This window comes from Chiloscyllium plagiosum, unplaced genomic scaffold, assembly GCF_037043375.1.
Source record: "Chiloscyllium plagiosum isolate Xiang-an unplaced genomic scaffold, Cpla_swu_hap1 HiC_scaffold_31, whole genome shotgun sequence".
NCBI classification, from domain to species: domain Eukaryota; kingdom Metazoa; phylum Chordata; class Chondrichthyes; order Orectolobiformes; family Hemiscylliidae; genus Chiloscyllium; species Chiloscyllium plagiosum.
This window is the reverse complement of record NW_028270169.1, coordinates 32,491,487-32,517,189: the sequence shown is the minus strand read 5'-3', so window position 1 is coordinate 32,517,189 and position 25,703 is coordinate 32,491,487. Positions and strand designations below refer to the sequence as shown.

Below are 25,703 nucleotides of genomic sequence, written 5' to 3'. Positions count from 1 at the left end.
GACTGTCGTTCCAGTACAAGGTGAAACAAGCTTTTTAGTAGAGGCATGAAAATCTTAACAACTTGGAAGCACTTCTTCAGTTTGAATTTGTGTGCATGCAACAGTGAATGGGCAGTAATGTTGCAAAGCTAGGAATCATTGACCAGGCTTGATGGCAAATGACATGAAGCCATTATGTTCACAGGAAACTATACAATTTATCAAGTCTGTCCTGTTTATCAGTCCTGTTCTTAACCCCTACCCTACAATCTTTTCCCCTCGAATGCCTAACTAATTTTTGTTTTGCAGTCATTTATCATCACATCTCTCATTACCCTCATGGGCAGCAAGTACTATATCCTTGATATTCAAAACTGTTTTCAAAACAAGTTCCTCCCCATATCCCTCCCTACATAACTTGCCCAAACCTTAAATCCGTGTCTCCTAGTCTTTACGCCAGTAGTTAATGGGAGCAGCTTTCTTTTGTCTGCATTTTCTAAACTTTGTTTGCCTGTGGTGGACAGATGGCATTTCATTATTCATTGTGTAGTCTGAGGCATGAAGGGTGACTACGTGTGTGAGATGGCAGTGGTCTGACAGTGTCCTCGTTAACATAAACACTTTTAGGAGAGGAATTCTGTATTGATTGGCATTGACCCTGCCCAGGTGAAGTATGAAAGTACCTACTCAGCCCGCTCATTGTTGTTCTATCAAGTTGAACCAATCAGACTCTGCTTTCAGGTGAAACTAGAATTTGCTCGATCTCAAAGCTTAAAGGAAAAGTCTTATTGCTTGAACGATGGCTGCAAAAGAGGCAGGACATCCTGTCTTGCTGAGGTTAGGACAGACAATTCTTCTTCAATGAGATGAGGAAAGGCTTGAAGCGTTTAATTTTGCGTACTGGTGAATGGTGTCACCCAATAGAATACAATCAACGAATACTCTTGCGTCTGTTATGACTAACATTTCCAAGTCGAACAGCCACCAGTAATGCCATCACAATATAAGTAATCTACCCTTAATAACATCGTAACTTTAAAATTAAAAGATTAGTTAATTGGTGTAATACCCCAGCTCACTTGCTATTCTAATCCCTGTTTTTACTCCCCTCAATGTATCTCAGCTTTATAAGACAAGTCTGATTTTGTGTAGAGAGAGCACAAAGTAACACATTTGTTATTGAAGCTGTTGTTAATGGTGTGGTCTATTCCTATTATTTCTGATACCACCTACGCATTGTTGAGATATGGTTCCACACCTGTCAATCATCCAGCGGTACATTGCCCAAATGGCTGTTGTCTGGAAGCCTTAACAGTGAAGACCTCCAGGCAACCAGATATCCTTACTGAACCCACGTAGGTCCTCAGCTGCTCGCCACAGTTGCTTTCTCCTTAAGATAACCTGTGTAGCTATTGTAAGAAGGAATACTGAATAACTTTTCTTTGCCTTACCCAGGGCACTTTGAACCACTGTGGTGCCTTTCCATTCAATTTAGTACAGAGTAGAGATCAAACTCATGACCTTCCTGGTCAATTTGAATTGGAGACTTTTCATTCTGAGTCAACAAAGTGATCCCATTAACTCATGTATTGATATATTTTACATCTAAAAGCTGTGACTGTGTTGAAACAGACAAGGCACCGTCCTAGTAAGTGCTTCACTGCCTTTCTATTTTCTTACCTATACTCTTTTTATTTTGAGGTACCTGAAGAAAATATCAACAGTGTGATCAACGCTCTCCAAGTGAGTCAGAACAAGAAGCAGTAGGTGGGAAACTGAGATCCTGGCGGTTTCGTCTTCACACAGTAGTCAAAGCTGAAACTGAGATTTCAAGAAGAAACCTTTGGGTGTTTGTAAAGGAGCAGAAAGCATGTGAAAACTAGTGAGCTGGTGACTTTTTGAAGTCTGTTCCCAAAGTGAATGTTACCATTGTGTTCTTTGTGTGAACGGTGTTACATTGTACTGGTAAAGTCAAACCATCTCTTTCTACTGATGTTTTCCCCCACTGTGAAGGAGCAATGGTGATTGGCTGTTGTCTGTGAGTTAGTTGGGTTAGTTATCTCATGTAGCACAAAGCTGATTTCTCAAGTTTGGGAGCAGAAGGGTCTCTTGTTAAGTATAGGGATGTTGAATTTTGGGAGTGATTACATGGAGGTAATCTAATTTTGGGTTGGCTTATGATGATATCACAAATTGTGAAACGAAAGCTGTTATCTTCTTCAGATAACAGTCTTTTAAGTTACTCCCTGGTAGCTGTTACTTTGTTTAATATGCTGTTTCATTTTATCTGGGAAGTTCCTATACATCTGGGCAGGTTGATGCATGATGACATCCTCACTGTTGCAACATTTTTATTGCTACTTCCTTGAGTAATAACCTGCAGTTCATTCTGGAAAGTCCTACATCTCATTCCATGGCAACATAAACTGTGTAGCACGCCTGCAATTGCTGCTGCCCTTTCTTGTACTCCCCTGTCTCAAAGTGAATATTAAATGCATTTGGCATGAAAGATTGATACAGGGATAATTGAGGCAAGTGACCGAACAATATAATTGTGAAAATAGACCTAAGTTTCCACAGTTCTCTTGATGATTAACTCGCATCATATGTTTCTTGCTGGCATCAAGTTTGGTCACTTCCCTTATCAGAGAAGTGAAAAGGGATTTATTTTGGACACATTAGACAAGCTATTCCCCGCACTCTATTTCAGTTATACTGTTGGCAAACTTATGTCTTGACATCCCTACGCTGAGAAATTAGACAGCATAAGATCCAAGGAGAGGATTTTCTCCTTTTTAAGATATATGGAGATTGATTCCAACCAAACTTTAATCATAATGTGTTTCAACGGGCAATCCAGTTTGATTTTCACAAGTCATTGCTTTCCATCAGGGTTGCTACACTCCTGAATTAACATATTGTCAGGTATCCCCATGACAATGTAGCATTCAGATAGGTCTTCAAGACTTCTCAGCAGGAGTTATTGTTCAAGGAACATATCATCAAGGAACATATTGTAAAGGAACATTTCAGAACTGAGTCATATATGACCAGTTGCAGAATTTTGAAAAGCAACATAGCAGGACAGTATTTCAAATGCAGCAGATCAGTTTTAATTGCAGACCATGTCTTCAAAGGTGGCAAAAAAGCCCTTAATCAATCCTACCTAACCAAGGATTTGAGGATTTTGTTAACTTGTAAGCCATTATATCTGTTGTTATAGCAGCCCTTTGTTCAGTTGCTCATAGCTCACCTCAAGTTATTTTTTGTCACTTGTGAAGACCTCAGTAGAAGGCAGAGAGAACTGGGAAGTTTTGTCTTTTTTTTATTATTGCTTTCTTCTCTCCTTTCCTAATTCTGTAATTGATAATGTGTTTTACTAATTTCTCTCTCAAAGACGTATCTTCACAAGTGGCACTTGTATCTCCATATTGCTCATGTTGTATTACAAGGTGTCAGTCATGTGTGAAGGAGGAAGAATGTAGCATTGTTTATTTTTCATATACTAATTTTGCACACAATTGCCTGAATGAACCTGAAGGCTGACAATTTGGAAATGTGATCATCTTATACAGGCAAACTCCTGTATCTTCTATCATTTCCTTCTTTGTAATTTATACACATTCTATGAAGTAAATAGGACTTAACTAATTTGTACTGCTGCTTTCACCTGTGTATCAACTCCTATTTTATTAGCTGAAAACAGAGGAAAGATTTTATTGTTTTAGATTCAGCAGCCTTCTGTGCTGAATTACTCAGTCACCAGAGGGAATAGTGAGATTGTGAAGCTGCCTTGCCTGGTGCTGAAGTACCTGCTTAATGATGTTGTGATTGATTTATTAGAGAATATTAACAAAGCTTAGACATTGCTAATAGATAAACCCCAAGGTATGTGTCAAAATTATGAAGACGTTTAAACCTGATCCTTTTACAATAGTTATTAAGCTGAATTCTTAATTAATTTTAAGGCTGGTTTACGTGTGGAAAACATTTTCCTGACTAGCAGATACAGCATTTTGATATTTATAGCATTGGCTGAAACCTTTAAGTTCTCTTGAAATTCAGTTGAAATAGTAGTTGCAGAAAGTTTATAATTTAGTGATTTTTGAACTATAATTTCTTGCTCGCTACTAATGGTTTTGCAAATCTCATTATATTTATATTTATAACCACTGCCGTTGTGTTTATTTTCCAATCTTCTAGTCAGTTTTTAAAGTTCTTTTTGAATTAATCATTGGTGCAAGAATTATAACACTTTTTTATAAAGGTGAGATAGACATGGTAATTGAGAATCTGTGTGCTCCTTTCACTGATAAAGCTCAATTAACATTTTAACTTGAGTCAACTAAGATTAATTGATTAGAGTAGTGCTGGAAAAACACAGCAGGTCAGACAGCATCCGAGGAGCAGGAAAAATCGACGTTTTGGGCAAAAGCCCTTCATCACAGAATCACGATTTCTGCTCCTCGGATGCTGCCTGACCTATTATGCTTTTCCAGCACCAAGCTAATCTTGACTCTAATCTCCAGCATCTGCAGCACCCACTTCTGCCTAAAACTAATTGAACTAAGCCTGAGAACATTCTTGTTTCAAACCACTCAGTCTGCTGGTACTGAATGCTGATATTACCCCAAAGTTCTGATGTTGCTGTTATTACTGCTGAACTACTGCCTGAACCTAACCTACAAATCTAAACAACCTCTCTCTCCCAAGGGGCCTCTTTAGGCACAATGATACAGTCCCTACCTCTGGGTTTGGAAGCTGGGTTCAAGCCCCACCTGCTCCAGAGGTATGTGATAGTATCTCTGAATAAGTTATGGAAAATAGGTTTGATTACAGGAAAAAAAGCCTCTCTCCCTGTACTCCTCCAAATGGACAATATTACCTTCCTGTGGATTGGAATCCTTTGCATTTCCACTCTTGCTTTCCCACGAGCACTAGATGAACACATGAGGCTGTATTGATAGCATTACCTTCCTCTTGATGACAAGTTACAATGGTGGAGCCATCTAGCTCCTTTATTGATGCTGCAGCACTCCCACAGACTGATGATACTGAACTGTTTTTGCCTCATTACCTGAATAATAGGTATCCTCTGAAAAAGCTGCACATCGTGGACCTGTCTGACTGACAAGGCTGACCCTAGATTCCCTCAGACTGATGCCAGGCTTTAACAATATCATTCAAATTCCTGACAGACCAACTTGTAAACTGTTTGGCAAAATGCTGCAAGATATTTTCCTCTAGTTTTGATTTCTTTGCCTTAACAGCTTCTTCTCTAGTATAACTTTTCATCGATGGTGTTCAACGCTTCTTCTGCTTTATGTAAGAGGATTTATTGCATAATGTTAATCTTTGTGATTGTATGAGTATCCTAGACTGAGCATCACTATCTGGATTGATGCCAGAAGTGCAGGTACGGGTGTATGACTACACAAAATATCATTTGTGTACTTCCTTCTTATCCTATTTATTTAGTGCCCCACTGGGCACTTAAAATGACCAGTAATCTCATGATACAGTCTGGTTGAAGTCCTGGCTGAATTATCAATTTGGAATTTTTTAAATATGATGTTTGCAACTGCATTTTTTATGATAGTTCTTTCTATCTGTACACTTGATAACACAACCCTTTCTTCAGTCAGAGTGAAACCACAGAACTGTGTGCAACTGTTAGTCCTCATTTTGCTATTTTAACAAGTTCAACCTTCATTGTTCACACTCCAGTTATTTGCAATTCTGATTATGCTGCCAGAATTCTATCTGGACAAACGAATTGTGTGAGACATCAGAATCCTATTTTTTTTTTTGCTATTTGTATTGTACCTGTCCTCATTTCTGTAAAATCACACTTCTGAAATTTTAGGCTCAAGGTTAGAAACTCTCACTTGTCCATCAGTTTCATTTTCCCACAGGGAATCCCATTCATTATGCCAAATAATGGAGGCTTCATTACATCCCTACTGGAATATGCATTCCTCTGAAATGAAAACAGAAATTACTGGAACTGCTCAGCAGGGGAATTAATGTTCCAGGTCGGAATTTATCTCTGCACTTTCTGTCCTCAGATGCTGCATGTCTTGTTAAGTATTTGCAGGATTTTCTGATTTTATTTCAGATTCCAAATATCTGTAGTATTTTGCTTCTACATTAACGTATTCAACCCCAGGCTCTTGCAAGATTGCAATCCACAGGATAATGCTTTGTGGACCAGCAAGAAAGAGACTGATGAAGCTCATCGAAATGAACCACTGAAACCTGTGACATTTTAGTTGGGAGTCACGTGCAAAACCATGGCAGACTTGGAGTAAAACTGAAGTTTAGGTTCAAAGGAAATCAGAACAGTTAAATTCTGGTGTCTGTGTTGAAGCAGAAAAATATCTTTAGTGACAAAAATATTTGAGCACTTATTTAAGTTTTAAGAATTTAGATATTGATAATCCTAAAAATAAATCGTCAAAATGCTATTAGTGAAAGAAATTATTCAAGCCTCTCATTCTGTGAAGTAAACTTCACAGTATAAGGTTTGTTGGCAGTTGTAGTTAGCATGTTGTATTATGTATGAATCAATGGGGTTCACCTGGGCCAGCATTTATTGCTGATTCCAAATTGCTCTTGAGAAGGTAGTGGTGAGCTGACACCTTGAACTACTGCAGTTTGCTTGGGTTGGAGATGCACACTGTGCTGTTCAGCAGAGAGCTCAAGGATTTTAACCCAGCATTGAAGAAATGGAGATATATTTGCAAATAAGGATGATGTGTGACTTGGTGGGGAATTTGCAGGCAGTGGTGTTCCCATGTATCTTCTCTTACCTTTTAAATGATTGGGCACGAGTTTAGAAGGTGCTATTGAAAGAGCCTAATACACAGTCACACATTCAGTCAATCACAAAACAGCATTTGTAAACCATTTGCAACACAGATAAAATAACCCATTGTGTAGCTATGGACATGTTAACTGTATGAGAGTAACATCTATGTAATGCGACTGCAGCTCTGCTGTGAGACAGTGTTGATCTACACTCTTCTGTAAATGACATTGTTGTGGAAACTTGATGTTACCATATTGCTGGCCACGTTCAACACTTCTTCTGCTTTATTTAAGAGGATTTATTGTATAATGTTAATCTTTCTGATTGTATCAGTATCTAGACTGAGCATCACTATATGGATTGATGCCAAAAATGCGGGTACAGGTGTATGACTGGTGCTTATTGTGCTCATAAATGATATTGTGGAGGGATGAGAAACACATTCAAATTTTAATTTCACTACAGTTTCCCCTTTATTATTTTAATTGTTCACTACATAATTCTGTTTAGCTGCAGTGTCTATGAGGGAAACTTCCAAAGGCCCATTGTATTCTTTGCAATGTACAACACAGAAACAGGTCACTTGGCCCATTCAGCCGATGCTGGAGTTTATACTTTACACATATCTCCTTCCACCTTCCAGCATTACATTCTCTTCAATTTTTTTTTGCCTTCATGTGTTTATCTAGTTTCCCCTTAAACATATCTGTACTATTCATCTCAACTACTCCTTGTGGTTAGCCTAACCATACTGTACTGTACAGGCTGGGAGGCATCTGTAATTCTCTCGCATCCCTAGAAGCTGTAAGTGAAGTTCAGGTTGCTGACCATCAGAAAAGCTAGTGTTCCACATCATATTCCCACTGAGCTGTGCAGGTAACAAACTTACAAAATATTGCACACTATCGTTCTGGCATGAATAGCTCATGTACACAATTATACAAAAATAAACTGTGCACTGGATCTAAATTTTAATGGGTACATCATTCCACTTCATTCACTAGCAGTGATTATTAATTGTGTACTCTTGTTGAGCAAGTGTAAGCATTGCAGACTACTTATACCAGTCTTATGACCTGTATCTAAAAACATATAATCTGTTGAATTGCATTTCATTGATCACCTGATGTCAGTTTCATCAGTTATTTTAACAGTTTTTCTCTAGTGTATCTTTATGATTTTAATTTGATTAATTTGATCAGATAAACAGATACCTGATTCAGTTATAGTTATAGAGTCATAGAGATGTACAGTATGGAAACAGACCCTTCTGTCCAACCCGTCCATGCCGACCAGATATCCCAACCCAATCTCGTCCTACCTGCCAGCACCCGGCCCATATCCTTCCAAACCCTTCCTATTCATATACCCATCCAAATGTCTCTTAAATGTTGCAATTGTACCAGCCACCACCACATCCTCTGGCAGCTCATTCTATACACATACCACCCTCTGCGTGAAAAAGTTGCCCCTTAGGTGTCTTTTATATCTTTCCCCTCTCACCCTAAACCTATACTCTCTAGTTCTGGACTCCCTAACCCCAGGGAAAAGACTTTGCCTATTTATCCTATCCATACCCCTCATAATTTTGTAAGGTCACCCCTCAGCCTCCGACGCTCCGAGGAAAACAGCCCCAGCCTGTTCAGCCTCTCCCTGTTGCTCAGATCCTCCAACCCTGGCAACATCCTTATAAATCTTTTCTGAACCCTTTCAACTTTCACAACATCTTTCCGATAGGAAGGAGACCAGAATTGCACACAATATTCCAACAGTGGCCTAACCAATGTCCTGTACAGCTGCAACATGACCTCCCAACTCCTGTACTCAATACTCTGACCAATAAAGGAAAGCATACCAAATGCCTTCTTCACTAACCTATCTACCTGCGACTCCACTTTCAAGGAGCTATGAACCTGCACTCCAAGCTCTCTTTGTTCAGCAACACTCCCTAGGACCTTACCATTAAGTGTATAAGTCCTGCTAAGATTTGCTTTCCCAAAATGCAGCACTTCGCATTTATCTGAATTAAACTCCATCTGCCACTTCTCAGCCCATTGGCCCATCTGGTCAAGATCCTGTTGTAATCTGAGGTAACCCTCTTCGCTGTCCACTACACCTCCAATTTTGGTGTCATCTGCAAACTTACTAACTGTACCTCTTATGCTCGCATCCAAATCATTTATGTAAATAACAAAAAGTAGAGGGCCCAGCACCGATCCTTGTGGCACTCCACTGGTCACAAGGCCTCCAGTCTGAAAAGCAACCTTCCACCACCACCTTCTGTCTTCTACCTTTGAGCCAGTTCTGTATCCAAATGGCTAGTTCTCCCTGTATTCCATGAGATCTAACCTTGCTAATCAGTCTCCCATGGGGAACCTTGTCGAACGCCTTACTGAAGTCCATATAGATCACATGTACTGCTCTGACCTCATCCATCTTCTTTGTTACTTCATTAAAAAACTCAATCATGTTTGTGAGACATGATTTCCCACGCACAAAGCCATGTTGACTATCCTGAATCAATCCTTGCCTTTCCAAATGCATGTACATCCTGTCCCTCAGGATTCCCTCCAACAACTTGCCCACCACCGAGGTCAGGCTCACTGGTCTATAGTTCCCTGGCTTGTCCTTACCACTCTTTTTAAACAATGGCACCAGTTCTCTAACTGAGAAGAGATACCAAGATGTGAAACACATTCAGTTCTCTTCAGCTGTTAATTAATTCTCTCTTGTTCACATTTTTATTGTTCAATACAGAAAATAATCTAAGCACAGGTTAGTTGTTGATTACACACTGTAAGCTTGTAAAACTTCAATTTCTTCAGTTGTTATTGCCACACAACTGAGTTACTAGAATTCTCATTCTTTTATGACATTTATTTATAAACCTCAAGAATACGCTGTGTATTATACTCTCAGCTCTTCATTCCCCATCAGCAAAATCAGCCATTTCTCTACAGTGCAGCAAACCTTGTCATTGAGTTTTTGATCCAGTTTAACTTATTCCAGCAATAGGAATCGGAGCTGGAAAATTGTGTGCAATCATGTACAGTACACTGACAAATATGTACTTGGTGAAGGAAGCAACCAATTCTAACAGAATATGCACATCAAATTAGATTACAGTGCTCTTCACTTCACCAAGCTTCTGTAATTGCTTCTACCTCAAAAAACGTGCTATATTGACTGGCTCTTTAATTCACACATGTCCTATATTCTAATCATTGATTTAGTGTGTGGAGTAGGGTTCTTCAAATGACTAGACAAGGAAATTCCACCGTTCCGTGTTAACACTGTGAAATCACATGATCATACCCATGTGCATTTACACTGTTGCCATTGTGGCTCCTTTTTCCATGGGAAGAGCATAATTCGTCGAGCATCTCTTCCAAACCTAACTTGATTCTTGGCTCTTGGATTGCTTTGAACTTTCATAAAGAATCAAAGAAAACTTGCATTTGCGCCATCAAGACTTCCCGAAGTGTTTTACAGCTATTGAACTTATGATAGAGTTGAGAAAGATGTATTGGCAAAGTCTTTAAAGGAATAATATCAGATTCGGAGTAAGTCTTTCTGCTTCCTAGACAGTAGTGCTGGTAAAGGCACAGCAGGTCAGGCAGCATCTGAGGAGCAAGAGAGTCGACATTATGCCCGAAACATCGACTCTCCCGCTCCTCGGATGCTACCTGTCCTGCTATGCCTTTTCCAGCGCCACACTTTATCAATTCTGATTCTCCAGCATCTGCAGTCCTCACTATCTCCTACCTGCTTCCTAGGTTAACATGATGATACTATTTGATTCAAATGGTGCAAATCAGTTTCTAGCAGAAAAGGGTTGAACAGCCTTTAGTCATCTGTTGACTTTCAGACAATTGGCAGGATGAAATTTAAGGAGGGTTCCATAGGCTGGAGGTTAGCAGAATCCAAGCTATGAGACCCATAAGACTAAAGCTGGTGCTCCTCCAAGGGACATTTTTGTCCTTTCCACCAGCAGTCAATGTGACCCAACATGGTAAGAAAAATGTTTTGATGTCCCACTCAGATCCCAACTAAACTGCCACCCCAAAGGTGTAATTGACATCACAGTAGTGCAATTTATATGGATTTGTAAGACTGTCAGCTACTTTGGATAGACATGTTTGCACTGCTCATTAATACAAGCAATGGCAGTAACGTGTTCCAAGCTCAGTTTTAACTTCATTCACCCAATTTCTATCGCGGTGGGTAACCATTAAAAGATAGCATCCTAGAATTTAACTGTGAATACTCATGCTTAGCATAGACACAATGTAGGCCTGTGGACTTTAACCATACACTACTAAGTGTAAAGAATTTAAACCAAATTCATTCACTATCTTTGATCAATCTGTTGTCAAGAATTCTTTGTAGTTAGCCATTGATCTGTGAAAGGGTTGTTGAGAATTAAAATTGATGTTTATCCTTTAATCCTTACATAGGATTTGAAACCAGTGTTCCAAAAGTGCATATTGCCCTCCATAACCCCACAGCTTGCATGGATTTAATACTACTTTTCTGTAAGAACTCCTTTTTGTTGGCCAAAAAAGATCAATGTATTTTATTGCCTTACCTATTTATCTGATTAAACATTCACCTGACTGACAAATAGAATGAGCATTATCACTAATGCCAATTACTGCCCAGTGTAGTTGGGGTGCCATTTTGATGAAGAGGTGACGATAATTTAATGTTGTTCAGTGCAATGAAAGCAAGAGTTGGGACGACAATATTGTCTGCCTCGCTTTTTAAGTTCTCCTCAATTTTGTTTCAGTTTTGCAGGCCAAACATTTTTTCATTTATGAATTGCTTAATTGGTGAGTTGATTTAATGCATCCATTGCTGAAATAGTAATCAGTTTTCAAAGGTAATGATGAGCTGTATACAATATCTCCTATACTTCCCCATTCTAAATATTCCCTGGATTTTCCACAGCTGAATAATGTTATTAGTGTTCTCATCATTTGTACTTGGTTTTTCTCACTGAAGCATATACAAAGAGTTGTATTTTTGTCCAGCTGTTGAGAATAGGATGTTCTTAATCTACTCACTGTCTTTACTGCATTCCCAAACAATAAATGGATGGCAGCAGCCATTATTGGGAAGTACTATGTAGTTTAAATTTGGTCAACAGTCTATTTAAAAAATAGGTTTTCCAGTGATTGTTATTCTGATTAGCCTACTAACTGTGTAAAGTGTGAATTTGATTCATGATATTGAACATGAGAATTGAAAAACTACCTATTAATGTAATCAAATAGTTTAATAATGACCAGTTACTCAATAAGTAATTTATTGACTTGGGAATCAATATTATTACTTTATTACTTATTTTAAAAATATGTAATTATATTAGCAGTTTAGAAATTGCAAAACTTGTGATGATCATGTCTCAGCAGTATCTCGAAGAGAGGGACAGAAAAATATTCGAATAAACATTCTGTAATTCAATTAAAATTAAGTCGACAATGTTGCAAGCTCCCCGTTACCTTCAGGGGATTCTTGTTCGATTGAGTTGGGTCATCCATCGCAAAAATACTTAATCAACGACAGAATGGAAAACAATACCTACTTGCTGCAACTCCCAGAGATATGATAACATTTTCTGTGTTTTTTTTCGTTTTGTGTTCAATAAAGACTAATTTACTTTGTATGTTTGAGCAAGCGAGTAATCAGCTGGTGAGTATCTAACGTGGGATTTAAAACATGATGGGTGTTGTATATCTCATCAGATTGCATTGTTCAGGCAGGTTGAGGTTAGACAACCTCATCAGTATGCCCATAAGTAGGAATAATACGGTACCATTTCAGTTTCTGATGTTAATCAATGTCAGATCATTTAGTTTTAATTGTATATCTGATGTTTTTTGTTACAATTTGAAGATTTTTAAAGGCACTTATTCTTGCATTGAATTTTAATATTCTTGAAAGTGTGTTATGGTGTTGAGGTAGAACTTAGAAATAAGGTATAATATCCCACAGGGAAAAGGTGATGATCATTATTATTATTGCTTAAATTTCAGCCTTGGTGGCTGCCCTTCACGTACATCTCCTTATTAATTAGCCCTGGTTATTGAATGAGGTAAGGTAAGAAACTGTGAAGGTGAAAATGGTGTCACTTTCAACCTTAGTGGGCAGTAGTGGCTGGTGTACTACGAGCTCTTTACCATCCCATTAAAGATATAAATTGGGCCCAGTGAGTACAATGATCCAAAAATGTGAATGGACTTGACACCTATTTAAAGTGGTGTTTTTACATTAAACCAGTAATGTGTTGTTCAGCAAATCCATTTTATCATATGTAAGTGCCGTTCTGGCTCAGAAACACTATTACTTGCAGATAGTTTTGTTTTGACAGGGACTTCTACTAAATATGCAGGCAAATAATCGCAAAGCACTCTGGAATCTGAAACATAAACAGAGTTCCACAAGAAACACAACAAGTCTGGCAGTATCTGTTGAGAGAAAAACAGAATTAAGTCCTGAGTCTAGTGACTCTTCATCAGAATGGTTCTGACAAAGGGTCATTGGAATTGAAATGCTAAGTCTATTTTTCTCTCAACAGATGCTGCCAGACCTGCTGTGGTTCTCCATCACTCTTTGTTTTTGATGCTTGCAAATCCTTTGGGGTCCAGGGTGGTAATTGCCATTTTGTTATGACATTGGGTCCAAAGTCAAATTCTTAACCTACATAATTTATGACATTGGCTTAAAATGGTTGCTTCTCAGAGGGAAACAAAAAATTACATCTAGTCCAGGTCTCTCTTTTTAAATTGGCTCCAAATACATTGATTACATCAATAATTCAAGCCATACCGGGAAACAGGTAAGCCATCCCTAAGCAACTAAAACAGGAGCCAACTGTAAATCTCACTGGGTCCAGAAGAACTGCCTCTGCCCTGATAATGTTTGGAAATCGGAATATTAGCATTTACCTCTTACTTTTCCTTACCCAAACACAGCTGCATTATTTGAAGTTATTCTAAGTCACCAATATGATATCGTGAGTTAATTTTGTTTTGCAATTTATTCTTTTAGTGTTTTTTAAGATTTCTATCATTCTTTTTAAGAATTAATTTGGAGATAATTTAAAGCATTAGATATATTGCAAATGAATCACTATCAATTAGATTAGGGGTTACAATAGTCCAGCACTAAAAATATTTGACATTAACACCATTTATTATTTTACAAAGTAAAAATTAGTGTTGTTGGAGCATTTAATAGTGCATTTGCTCTATGTTAAAAATCCCAATGTATAAAACCATTTAATTATTACATTTCCTCTATTTGGAGGCAAGGTGCAAATATAGAAATCATAGTAAGCGTGACATTGCACTGCCAAAACATGATTGCCCCAAAATCCAAGACATGTCATTCATCTGCCTCATACATCAGAAAATCATGGCTTGGCTAGCCATGTGTTTATCTATTAATTTAAATGGATAGGAAATGGTGGGTGATGAAACCATGATCTCCCAATAGCTATGGCTAAAGGATGGATGGGGAGCAGTGACCATTGCAGTAATTAGATTATCATCCAAATGGATTTCAATGAACCTCTTCTCCCTATTTAGGATACATGCTAATCAAGCTAATACTGGCACTAAATCCAGAATGGAATTTCAGGTTAATACACTGACCATTCAGACAATAGTATCTCATTCTGGAACTAGGAATTCCAATCAGCTACAGCTTCACACAGGGGTATTTGCCTGTGAAACCTCTGACTGCTTGTGCACACAGATACTGCAGGGAAGGTTGAACAGAAAAGTTACGACGCCTCTTTCTAAGGAAACTATTTATTTGGCACCTTCAAAATGAATTCAACATTTTTTGGAAGCTATAAACAGATGGGACTTGTGGCAAGTTAAGTCAATGATTCACTTTAAAACAAGAACTTGAAATGTCTTTGGATTAGTGACAGAACAACATGAAAAAAAAGGTGGTAATCCTCAACTCATAAAATTAAATTCAACAGGAATCTTATGACATATAAGTGTCCCAATACCCAGACTAACTTATAAAATTATTGGCTTACCTTTGGCATTCTGAGTTTTGACTCTGCTACCTTTCTAGTGCCTTTGTTGACTTATTTAAAACAAAATTAAAAATCACACAACACCAGGTAATAGTCGCGCAGGTTTATTTGGAAGCACTAGCTTTCGGAGCGCTGCTCCTTCATCTGATGCTCCACCTGATGAAGAAGCAGCACTCCGAAAGCTGGTGCTTCCAAGTAAACTGTTGGACTATAAACTGGCGTTGTGTGATTTTTCACTTTGTGCACCCCAGTCCAACACTGGCACCTCCAATACGTTATTTAAAACAGTTAGAGTGGTCGACCAGCTTCAGTATATAGTCTGAATCTGAACTAATTCAATCAAACATTGAATTATGCAGGATAAATAGAGTTACAGTCCTCAATTCCATGCACTCAATTGAATGTTAATTCACATCCTAACTTTGAAATTAATTAAGGAGGCAAGATCCCTTTTGAATTCACATATCAGCTTTAGTGTTAAAGCTGTGAGAATTAACCCAGCATGACATTTGTTTCTATTCTTCTCTTAAAATTGTTATTTTTATGAAGTACTTATAAAACTCTTAAGTCTATAAAAAAAAGACTTCAACCCCATTAAAATCATGTGTACATGATAAAGGTAGAGTTGGTGAGAAAGGAAGACTTTCTCCAGAATTTCCTACTGAAAATTAAAGAAATTCTTCCTTCTATTTCCATGAAATGTAGCCATTAAGCAATAGTGTAAAATCAATAAATCATTATTGGATTCATATTCACAGCATAAATTCTGTATTAAAGAACTTACTGCTGCAAACAGTACCTTCACCCTTTCAAAATAACCGTACTCTCCTTAATGCACAAGGAATGTGGATACATCTCCATATCTGAGGAGGATACTGAAGAAAGCATAGTGTGCACAAATCAGCTCATACTGCATTTATATTGACACATTTTACTGCGAAATTTGGGAATCCAGAACTTTCTGTTTAAAAGAAAGCCTTGCATAAACCTTACACACCCACTGGCCATCCTGAAGTTTTTTTTATAGCCAATTAAATACTTTTGAATGTAGTCCCTGTTGTAATGTAGGAAACGCAAGTGCCACGGGTGGCAAGGTGGCTCAATGGTTAGCACTGCTGCCTCACAATGCCAGGGTCTCATGTTCAATTCCAGCCTCAGGTGACTATCTGTGTGGAGTTTGCAGTTCTCCTCGCATGTGTGTGGGTCTCCTCCGGGTGTTCCAGTTTCCTCCCACAGTCCAAAGATGTGCAGGTCAGGTGAATTAGCCATGTTAAATTGTCCACAGTGTTCAGGGATGTGTAGGTTGGGTGCATTAGTCAAGTGTAAATATAGGATAGCGGAATGGGCCTGGGTGGGTTATTCTTCAGAGGTTCGGTGTGGACTTGTTGGGCCAAAGGGCTTGTTTCCATGCTGTAGGGATTCTAATTCTAAATAAAAATAAAACCAAAATTAAATTTTGTTCCCATCCAATCTGGTCAATTTAGATGATTTGTAACTGATTTCAGGGGCAGTCATGGCAACAGATAAAATCTGAAATGAAGTAAAACGAGTATTGAACCTTAAAATCTGAAAATACTAACTGAACCTGAATATTTGACCTATTCATATTTTTACCACTGTTATAATTGTCTCATACCACATGTATATGTAGACGTACTAGATTGTCACTTTCAAAGATAACTTCGGTCCCCAAAATATTGTAGGTGTCGACTTCCAAAAACATTTGTTCGATTTTCTGTAATTGCTAGTTTGTCATTTTCCAAAATAATTTGAGAAACCTTCAAGGTCTCCGAACCCAGAATGATTCAAGGCAATTGATTTTTGGTGTGAACTTAAAATTGACCCAAGTAACATAGTCGCTTTGTTGTGATGAGGTATAGATATTTTCCTTCAGTTATGTCACCTAGTCAGAGAAATGTGTGTGCACTTGCATCTAGCTAGTGTAACAAGAAAATCATGCTGCTGGGCTCTTTGGAGTGTGTGTGGATTTCTTTTACAACAGGTTCAGAAAAGCTTGGTAAAAAGAATTGGGATTTTAAAACTGAAACTAATTGAGTGAAATCAGATGATGAGTCAAAATTATTGGATATAAAGGAACATTTAGATCTTAGGTTTCTTTCCCAAAGTGCCTGGTCAGTTTATTGTAATATGGTTGTTAATTCAACCAGTTAGCAGAGATCATAGACAGAATTTAGTAATCGTAGGTTTTATTCTTTGCTGCTGATAAATTTGTAGATAGATTCCCTACAGTGTGGAAACAGGCCCTTCGGCCCAACAAGTCCACACGACTCTCCGAAGAGTAACCCACTCAGACCCATTTCCCTCTGACTAACACACCTAACCTATGGGCAATTTAGTGTGGCCAATTCACCTGACCTGCTCATCTTTGCACTGTGGGAGGAAACCGGAGCACTGGGAGGAAACCCACGCAGACACTGGGAGAATGTACAAACTCCACACAGACAGTTGCCCGAGGCTGGTGCTGTGAGGCTGCAGTGCTAACCACTGAGCCACCGTGCCTACTTTGACAGGGTTTCATTTGGCAGCTGAGGATACCACCAGCTAAAAGCAATTTTCCATTGTGAGAAAAAAAGGTGAAGTATGGAAATTGGGAAAGAGTTTTGCTCTTGACAGGATAGTTTCTGATTTGTCACATCTTCAATTGTAGTAACATAGATTCTACAATATCCAAGCCCCTGAACATGTTTAAGCTAGTCCTTAGTGAGAGAAAATTTTACATGGTTTTATATGTTTGAATGGGAATAGAGAAAGGTTACAAGAAAGAAATTTGTCTTGTTGCAACTTTGCCATTCTTATCCAACATCTTTGTGTCCTGTCAAATATTCGTAAACTGTTCAACGTTAATTACTCAAAGTACTTATCTTTAATCTTTCCATTTTATATTCTTCCTTTCAAACACTAATCCAAATGCCTTTGAAATAATGAGGGCCAAATTTTTCTTTCTTTCCCCTACTGCAAAATGCGTAGTAGTGATTCAGCAGCTCTTTTACACTGAATTTCTTTTCCTTTGTCTTCAAAGGAAAAAGAATTTAGTCCTGCAAAAACTGATTACCCTATTATTGTCGAGGAGAAAGTGAGGTCTGCAGATGCTGGAGATCAGAGCTGAAAAATGTGTTGCTGGAAAAGCGCAGCAGGTCAGGCAGCATCCAAGGAGCAGGAGAATCGACCTTTCGGGCATAAGCCCTTCTTCAGGAAGAAGAAGGGCTTATGCCCGAAATGTCAATTCTCCTGCTCCTTGGATGCTGCCTGACCTGCTGCACTTTTCCAGCAACACATTTTTCAGTACCTATTATGGTCACCCATTTCACATGACTGACCAGCTTGAGCCCCAGTGTGTTTGAATGGATGTACGTGCTTGTGGTAAAGCATTCAATGTTCCAATAATCTAGGAGTTTGCAGTCAGATTTACGATTGCCTGCCAAAATGAAAATTTCAATGTTAATTATAATCTCTAAGTACTATTCTTTAATCTTTCCATTTTATATTCTTCCTTTCAAACACTAATCCAAATGCCTTTGAAATAATGAGGCGTTTTTAGAAAATGCACATCTTTCAGTCCAAATGGCATCATATATTGGATTGCTAAATTCGGACACAATAAATGGATAAACTAAAACCAATCTTGATGTGGGCGATGTTCTGACATTGTCTTGGTGGAAGTTTAATCTAATGCAAATGCATCTATCCTCTGGAATGCACTGTGGATGATTTTTTGTTCAGTTAATGATCTAAAAATAGTGCCTGTGTGTATGCACATTTCAAGTATGTGCTCCCAATAGCAAGATGGCCTGCCTACAGAAAAATACCTCTCAAACGTCTCATAAATTTTTTATTCTTCAAGAGCCAGTAGTGTAAATTCGATGTTTAATCTTTTGCCTTTTCATTAGCAATTGCAAGCAAACTGCACCAGAAAACAAAAGTTGTCCTTCTAAGTCACTGTAGAATCCTGATCTATATAAACTCCGTCTGTCAATGTATTTCCTAATTTCCAATGCCATGACTTTCATCAGGTGGCATGTGACTGGTGAAGGTAACTGAAGTGCAATTCAATATTTTTCCTAACATTCATGCAGCAAATCAAACACCTTGAAGTCAAGGTGCAGAAAACTGCTAAAAACAGTCTTTAATTCTGCAGTACCTGTTGGATTTTGAAATGTTATCTTTCGATTTGGATCCCATCCATATCTTGTGCATAGTCAAGAATCTCAAAGTGAACAAATTCACAGTGAGGGAAAACAGTTCAGCTTCTAAGGGCTCCGTCAGTGACCTGGGCTGTGCTGCCGACTGGGGCGATGCCAGCATATTGAAATTTGCCAATTTTATTCAAAGTGACTTCAACTGCTAAAGGTGGCAATACAATTCACAATGAAGTCAGTGCTTTTAGTTTTATTCCTGAAAGCATTCAGAATTATAGTTGTGAATGATTTGAAAGGATCTAAGCACACCAGCATAAACTGGAATTAGGCAGTGTTTTGATTGTACCTGATTTAGACTTTTTTTTAAACTTGCAAGTTAACACCATTAATTTCTCTTCATTTTAGTGAGGTTGTTCTGTGCTTTTTCAGATACTTAAATATATGATACATTAGAAGCAACAAGTGTACAGAGCAACTCTTTGCAGTTACATGTTAACTTGCAGCAATATTTATAGGTTAAAAGTAGTTTCTTGTAATAAAATTTAATAAGATTTTGAATGTTTTGACAGTAAAATGCTTTAATCTTACTGTGGTGCTGTAATGTGAGCAGTGGTGAATCCACTCGATCAGTATTCAAAAACATCTTGATGACAGATGTTCATGTTTTTGTGTGTTTACAGAGATTGTTCTGTGTCATGATTAGGTTGTCTGTTGTTTGCACAATATTACACAAATAGTGACTGCTTTTGACCACAAATAGACCTTAGCCTTAATGCAAAATACCAGTGGACAGGAGGGCTGCACATCCTATAAAATGGGCAGCCATTTGCAACACTGTCAGGCTTTGTTTTACTCACTGTGTGTCATTTGGGGATTTTGTGGCTAGCAACAGCTGCTGTTGGCTATTACATCCAAACCTACGTTAGTTAGTGGTTGCCTAGAAGAAATGGGACTTTTTTCTCTGGATTGTCTCCTGAAAACTTAAGAATTGTCTGCACCTGCGAGTATCGATAAAGACCAGTGATAATTTGAATATTTCAAACTGGCCTATGTGCTGAATTTTTCGCAGATGATTGGCACAAAATCCATCACGAAAATAACTTCTGATTATACACCTACTTCGAGGTTATAGTTGTTTGCTCACTGACATTGAAGGGTGAGATTTTATTCCCTTTTGCCCCAATCCCCTGACATGTGATTGTGCACATCAGTTTCACTTACATGTGCATGTTACCAATATTCTTCGAGAGCCCCTTTCCCAGTGTGTAGAGAATCAAGCAGAAAGTTTTAGATCTGAGGAAGACCATTAACCTCTTTAACTTGCGAAGCAATATGCTTTGAATTATGACCAGAAGGGTTCTGACCATCCATCCTGTAGAATCAAAGAAACTCATTGCAAATCACTCTCGACGAGGAGGTGCAAACTTGATCTGTTTTGAAGGTAAATTTTAACCTGTAGGGAATCTAATCTAATCTAATCAAAATCGAAGGAGATGGCAGTTAGCAGATTTCAATTCACAATTGTTTGTAGGATATTCAATGGTCCATTCAGTGAATGTCAACCATTCTTGGGTTAGTATGTTGCATATTTATAATATTCTCTTAATAAGTCCACTATCACTGAATATATCCAACATCCATCTAAGTTAGTGTTTTAAAAATACTTTGCAATGGTATTTCCTCTGCACTGCAGCATACTTCTGCATGGATACACCCACAGTGCTACTAGAAAAGGATTTCCACAATTTTGATCTAGCATCAGTAAAAAAACTGGTGATATTGTTTCGAGTCAAGATAACTTGTGGCTTTAGAGGAACTTGCAAGTATTCCCATACACCTATTGTCTTTGTCTTTCTATCTGATAGATATCACAGATCTGGAATAAACTGTTGAAAGTGCCTTGGTGAGTTCCTGTAACGTATCCTGTGTAAAGCACATACTGCTATCATTGTGCATCATTGATGGAAAGAGTAAATGTTTTAGTTGGTGGAGAGAGGACCAATCAAGCCGAATTTTGGTCCTGAAGGAAGTTAAGCTTCTTGACTTCTTGACCATTGTTGGAACTGCACTCATCCAGGCAAGTGGAAAATATTTCAACACACTCCTAAATGGTGGCTAGGCTTTGGGAAATCAGGAAATGAGTTACTCACCTCAAATTCAGAGTCTCAGACCCGTTGTTGTAGCCATAGTATTTAGTGGCTGGTCCAGTTCAGTTTCTAGTCGATGATAACTCCTAGGATGTTGATAGTGGGGGTTCACCAATTGGAATACTATTCCATGTCATGGAAAAATGGTCTTGTGTGGCGTGAATGTTATTTGACATCTGAAAGTTGTTCAGGTCTTGCTGCATACAGATATAAGAATGTTTCAGTGTCTGAGTAATCTTAATGATGTTGAACATTATGAGGTTGTTAGTGAACATCCCCATTTCTGACCCTCTAATGTTGGGCAAAGAGACTGAAAATGCTTGGGGCTATGATAGTTCCCTGAGGAATTCCTGCAGTGATATCATGGGACAGACCTCCAACAACTGCAACCAACTTCCTTTGTGTTAGACATGACCAGAATGAAATTTCCATCCAATTTCCATTGATTTTTGGGTTTTCCAGGACTCCTTCATCCACTCTTGGTAAAATGCTACCTTTATGTTGAGGGCCATCCCTGTCATTATCACCCAATGTTCCAGGAACATGGGTTTGAACCCCACCATGGTAGATGGTAAAATTTGAATTCAGTAAAAATCTGAAACAAAACAAGCTAGCCTCATGATGACTGTAACCACCATTAATTTCACAAAAGTCATCTGGTTCACTAATGTCTTTTAAGGAAAGAAATCTACTATCTTTATCTGGTCTGGCCTACATGTGATTCCAAACCCACCACAATGTGGTTGACTTTTAACTACCCTTTGGGCATTTAGGGATGGGCAATAAATGTTGGCCTAACCAGTGACATCCACATCCCCTCCCCTTTTCACTTCAGTTCCTTTGACTATATTTTAACAAAAGTTGTAATAAGGTCAGAAGCTGAATCCTGGGATTGACCTATCAAAGCACGTGACATTACAAGATACGATGTTGAAGACTGGTTGGTTGAATTGAATCTCAGTTGATTTCAAATCAGTTAAAAAATGTTTTAAGCTAAGCCTTTTGCTAAATGGACTCCAATTACCCGACAGTCTTGAATCTCCAGTTTCACCATGGCACGATCTGTGTGTAAATCAAGGAATATACATCCCATTCCAGATTTACAACTGCCAAGGAAAGTTGGGAATTGCTCAAGTATCCTCAATGTACCCAGTTCTTATTTCTCTCCCTCTCTCTCTCTCTCTCTCTCTCTCTATAGATTTCATTAACTCACAAATCACCTAGCTCATCGGAACATAGGCAAGGGGATACATCATGATGTTGGTGCAATCTGAATGGAAATTCAGTTTTTGCATTGCTGAAATACCAGGTGCATTTGAACATTAGTCCACCTGTTTAGTCATTTTATTGCACACTCAAGTCATCCCAAAAAGAGAGAACATCTTTACATCAATGTAGTAGTGGTTCGTTTTTAAACCATGAGGGTCATTTTTAAGACCCTAACCCTTTAAATGTAAATTGTATCAACTTAATTTGACAACGATTTTTAATATCAATCTGGTCGTGTGTAGTTGACTGTTTTAGACTTGCATATCAACTCAGATCATTAGAACAATTGTCTAATTATATCTCTCAGTTCGAAAATACTAACCAGAAACAGATCATTTGACCTAAGTGGTCTACACTGCTGTTTATGCTGCACCCATAAATCAGAGGCATGATGTGTCAGGCTAAGGTTTTGCAATATAATGTTTTAGTACATTAGAGGAGCTGTTAACGATTAAAAATAATGGCTAACCATGGTGAGGGACACCATTTAAAGGCAGTCCTAAAGGATTTTTATTCTGTGATCAAACTACTAAAAAACAGGTGTAATTAAAAGTTAGTGTTGTCTCTGATGTTCGTGAAGCAGAGCAAGCAACAGTGCAAAATGATATTTTCCATCAAAAGATTCTCTTTTTTGCCAAAAGAAACTGTCTAATGTTAAAATCAGGACTTTTTTTCCTTAAAAAGCAGTCACTATTTGTTAAGGTATAATATACTCTTGGGCTAGAAATGCAGGGGGAGCCATTAGAATACTGGCAACTCTTGATGAGAAACATTTTTTAAGTTGCCTTTTTGTTTTTGAATGTTTTAATTTACGACTGTAACAATTATAGATTGATGATAATTACCTATAAGGAGCTCTTGGATTTGGATTAATATATAATTATAATTGGTGCTTTCCTCCTCTATTGCATCCGTGGATTCCTGCTGATATTGTCGTTTTAACTACTAGCTTATTAAAGAAGACTATTGTGGTGGCAGAAATGAGCTATTTTTTCAAAACAATGTTTAAAAAATACATCTCCAAGTGGCAATGTGATGTTTTGATTATGTGAAACTCTTGGTTTGAAGCTTTCCATTGTTTTATGTGCCTTTGTACAGCATACTGTTGGCACGGAACATTAAAACTGCACAGATCCTTGTATTATTTGAAGTATTAAAGCAGGTTCTGTTAGTTTGACATGTTACATGGAAAGGACCACTTGAAAAGCAGCTGATCACAAGAAATAAAGGCCACAGCATCGGCAGATTCCCAAGATGCAGTGCTTTGTGAGCAGAGAACCACCTCTTCGGAAACGAAGGAGAATACACAACCATTTAAATAGCAGTCGTTAAAGTTGCAAATTTCATTCAATGTGATTTTCTTTTAACCCAAGGTAGAATCCTCTATTTTCTCCAATAACTGCACCAAAGGAAATATTTAGGAACCTAACTGTGAAGAATTAATACACTTTTGGCAAGATGTAGCACTTACCAACATCTTATCAAACAGAATTCTATTTTAAGTGTGTTCTGTTGTAGCAGCGCTTGATTGTAGTACCTGTAAAGCTGAAGTAGCAGCTAATATGTTACAGTGTCTCCCAGACTAGAGAGTTTTAGGATGAGTTTCTTTTATAACTATCGCAATTCTGTGAGGTGTTGATGTAACCCAAAATTAAACACATTTAATGAAAATAGTTAAGGCTTTGAAAAACTCTTATGTTTAAAGGGCCTTTCTTTGTAACTGTTTACTAAAAGGCAGTTAGGATTGGGCAATAAATGATGGAACTGACAGAGACACCCACATTTGATGAATTAAAGAAAAAATGCACAAGTGATGGTTCTGGATTCACAGTGTATCTGCGCCACACAAGTGATGGCATACAAATATTCTAGTAATCCATTACAATCCATGTGGTACGATGGATTGATTGATTGATCTTTGTACAACACAAGTACTGTCTTCTCACTGAACGCTAAGAACCTTCTCTGTAATGGGGAGAGAGGTGTGGAATCCAGAGGTCAAATAACATTTCACTTTCTTTTCACAATTTGTTTCACCGGCACGGCAGGATTCAGCCCAGTAAAGATCCAATAAACATGATAGAACAGCACAAGCCCATTCATTGATAAGGCTTGAAACCACACCCAGGAAGTTGAGAAGTAAAAGCAATCTCAGTTTGTAACATGATTAAGCCAGCCCGAAATGTGAACTTTTACGAAAAATTGGAACAAATTCAAAACTACCTGCCACATTTGTAGTGGACCACAGCTGGTCGGTTTAGTTTTTAATGAGGGTTAATTTTGAAATGGCCACCAATCTAGTCCAAGAGTATTGTTTAAAGCGAGAATTTTCTTTCCTTAATTATTATGAACTTTTGAAAACTGATAAGCAAAAGCCTTCAAGGAAAGATGGAACAGAAAGGCTCAATTGAGACTAGTGTTTTCTTTGTGTGGTAGAGGAAGTGGGCACGCTTTTGTTGGCTTGTCTTAAGCTGAAACTGAAAATTTATGTACTGTATGTAAAATTAATTCATGTTTCAAACAAAAGACAGTATATTTTGTACTTTGTAATGTGTTAATTAAAAATTGCAAAATTTTAAAAAAAGGCCGTCAGCATGCTTTTGTACTTAAAAAGGACTTTGTAAAATAAAGCTGTGCTTGTCTTGCTTCTTCAACCTTTGAAGTGAAAGACAAAAATAAATCCCCCGCTACACCCTGTCATGGAGCGGGCTGGAAGAGCTGTGTGGTCTCTTCCTCCACCTATCTCTTGTGTTCACGTGTACTCTTAATTATGTTCAGATACAATGACAAAATAAGTATATTGCATAAATATACAGGAGACCATTCAATTTACGGTGCTCATTATATTTCTACTTCTACAACCGGGATTCTCACAACAATTAGAGCGCAATCACAACAAGGGTAGCATGGAGACTTTGGTTAGCACGCCAGGGACCCAGCTTCGATTCCACCCTTGGGTGACTGTGTGGGTTTCCTCTGGGTGCTCTGGTTTCCCTTCACAGTCCAAAGATGAGCAGGTTAGGTGGATTGGCCATGCTAAATTCCCATAGTGTGCAAGGATGTGCTGGCTAGATGGATTAGTAATGGGAAATTCAGAGTTACAGGGATTGGGTAGCTGGGTGGGATGCTCTTCGGAGGGTTGGCGTGGACTCAATGGGCAAAATGGTCTGCTTCCATGCTGCAGGGATTTGATGAATTCAGTTTCCCTGTCATTTCTTCTTTTTGTTTAATGTATTTACTTTTCCAAAGAGTTATTCAATTCCCTTTTTATAATCAGTTTCAAA

The 25,703-nt window shown here is 38.1% G+C and overlaps 1 protein-coding gene across 2 annotated transcripts in view; it reads left to right on the top strand.

Moving 5' to 3' along the window:
- LOC122564076 (cytosolic arginine sensor for mTORC1 subunit 2) overlaps positions 1-16,069 on the top strand; it is a 165,719-nt gene extending 149,650 nt beyond the window's left edge. Inside the window, exons 9-10 of one of the 2 annotated variants that reach the window (XR_015752352.1) lie at positions 1,681-13,248; positions 13,371-16,069. Coding sequence is in view for 1 of the 2 variants with exons in the window: in XM_043718578.2 (XP_043574513.1) it covers positions 1,681-1,746 (66 nt within the window). In the remaining variant the exon portion in view is untranslated. Of the gene's footprint in view, positions 1-1,680 lie in introns of both variants that reach the window. The other variant, XM_043718578.2, reaches the window with a different exon arrangement.
- The last annotated feature ends 9,634 nt before the right edge of the window (positions 16,070-25,703 follow it).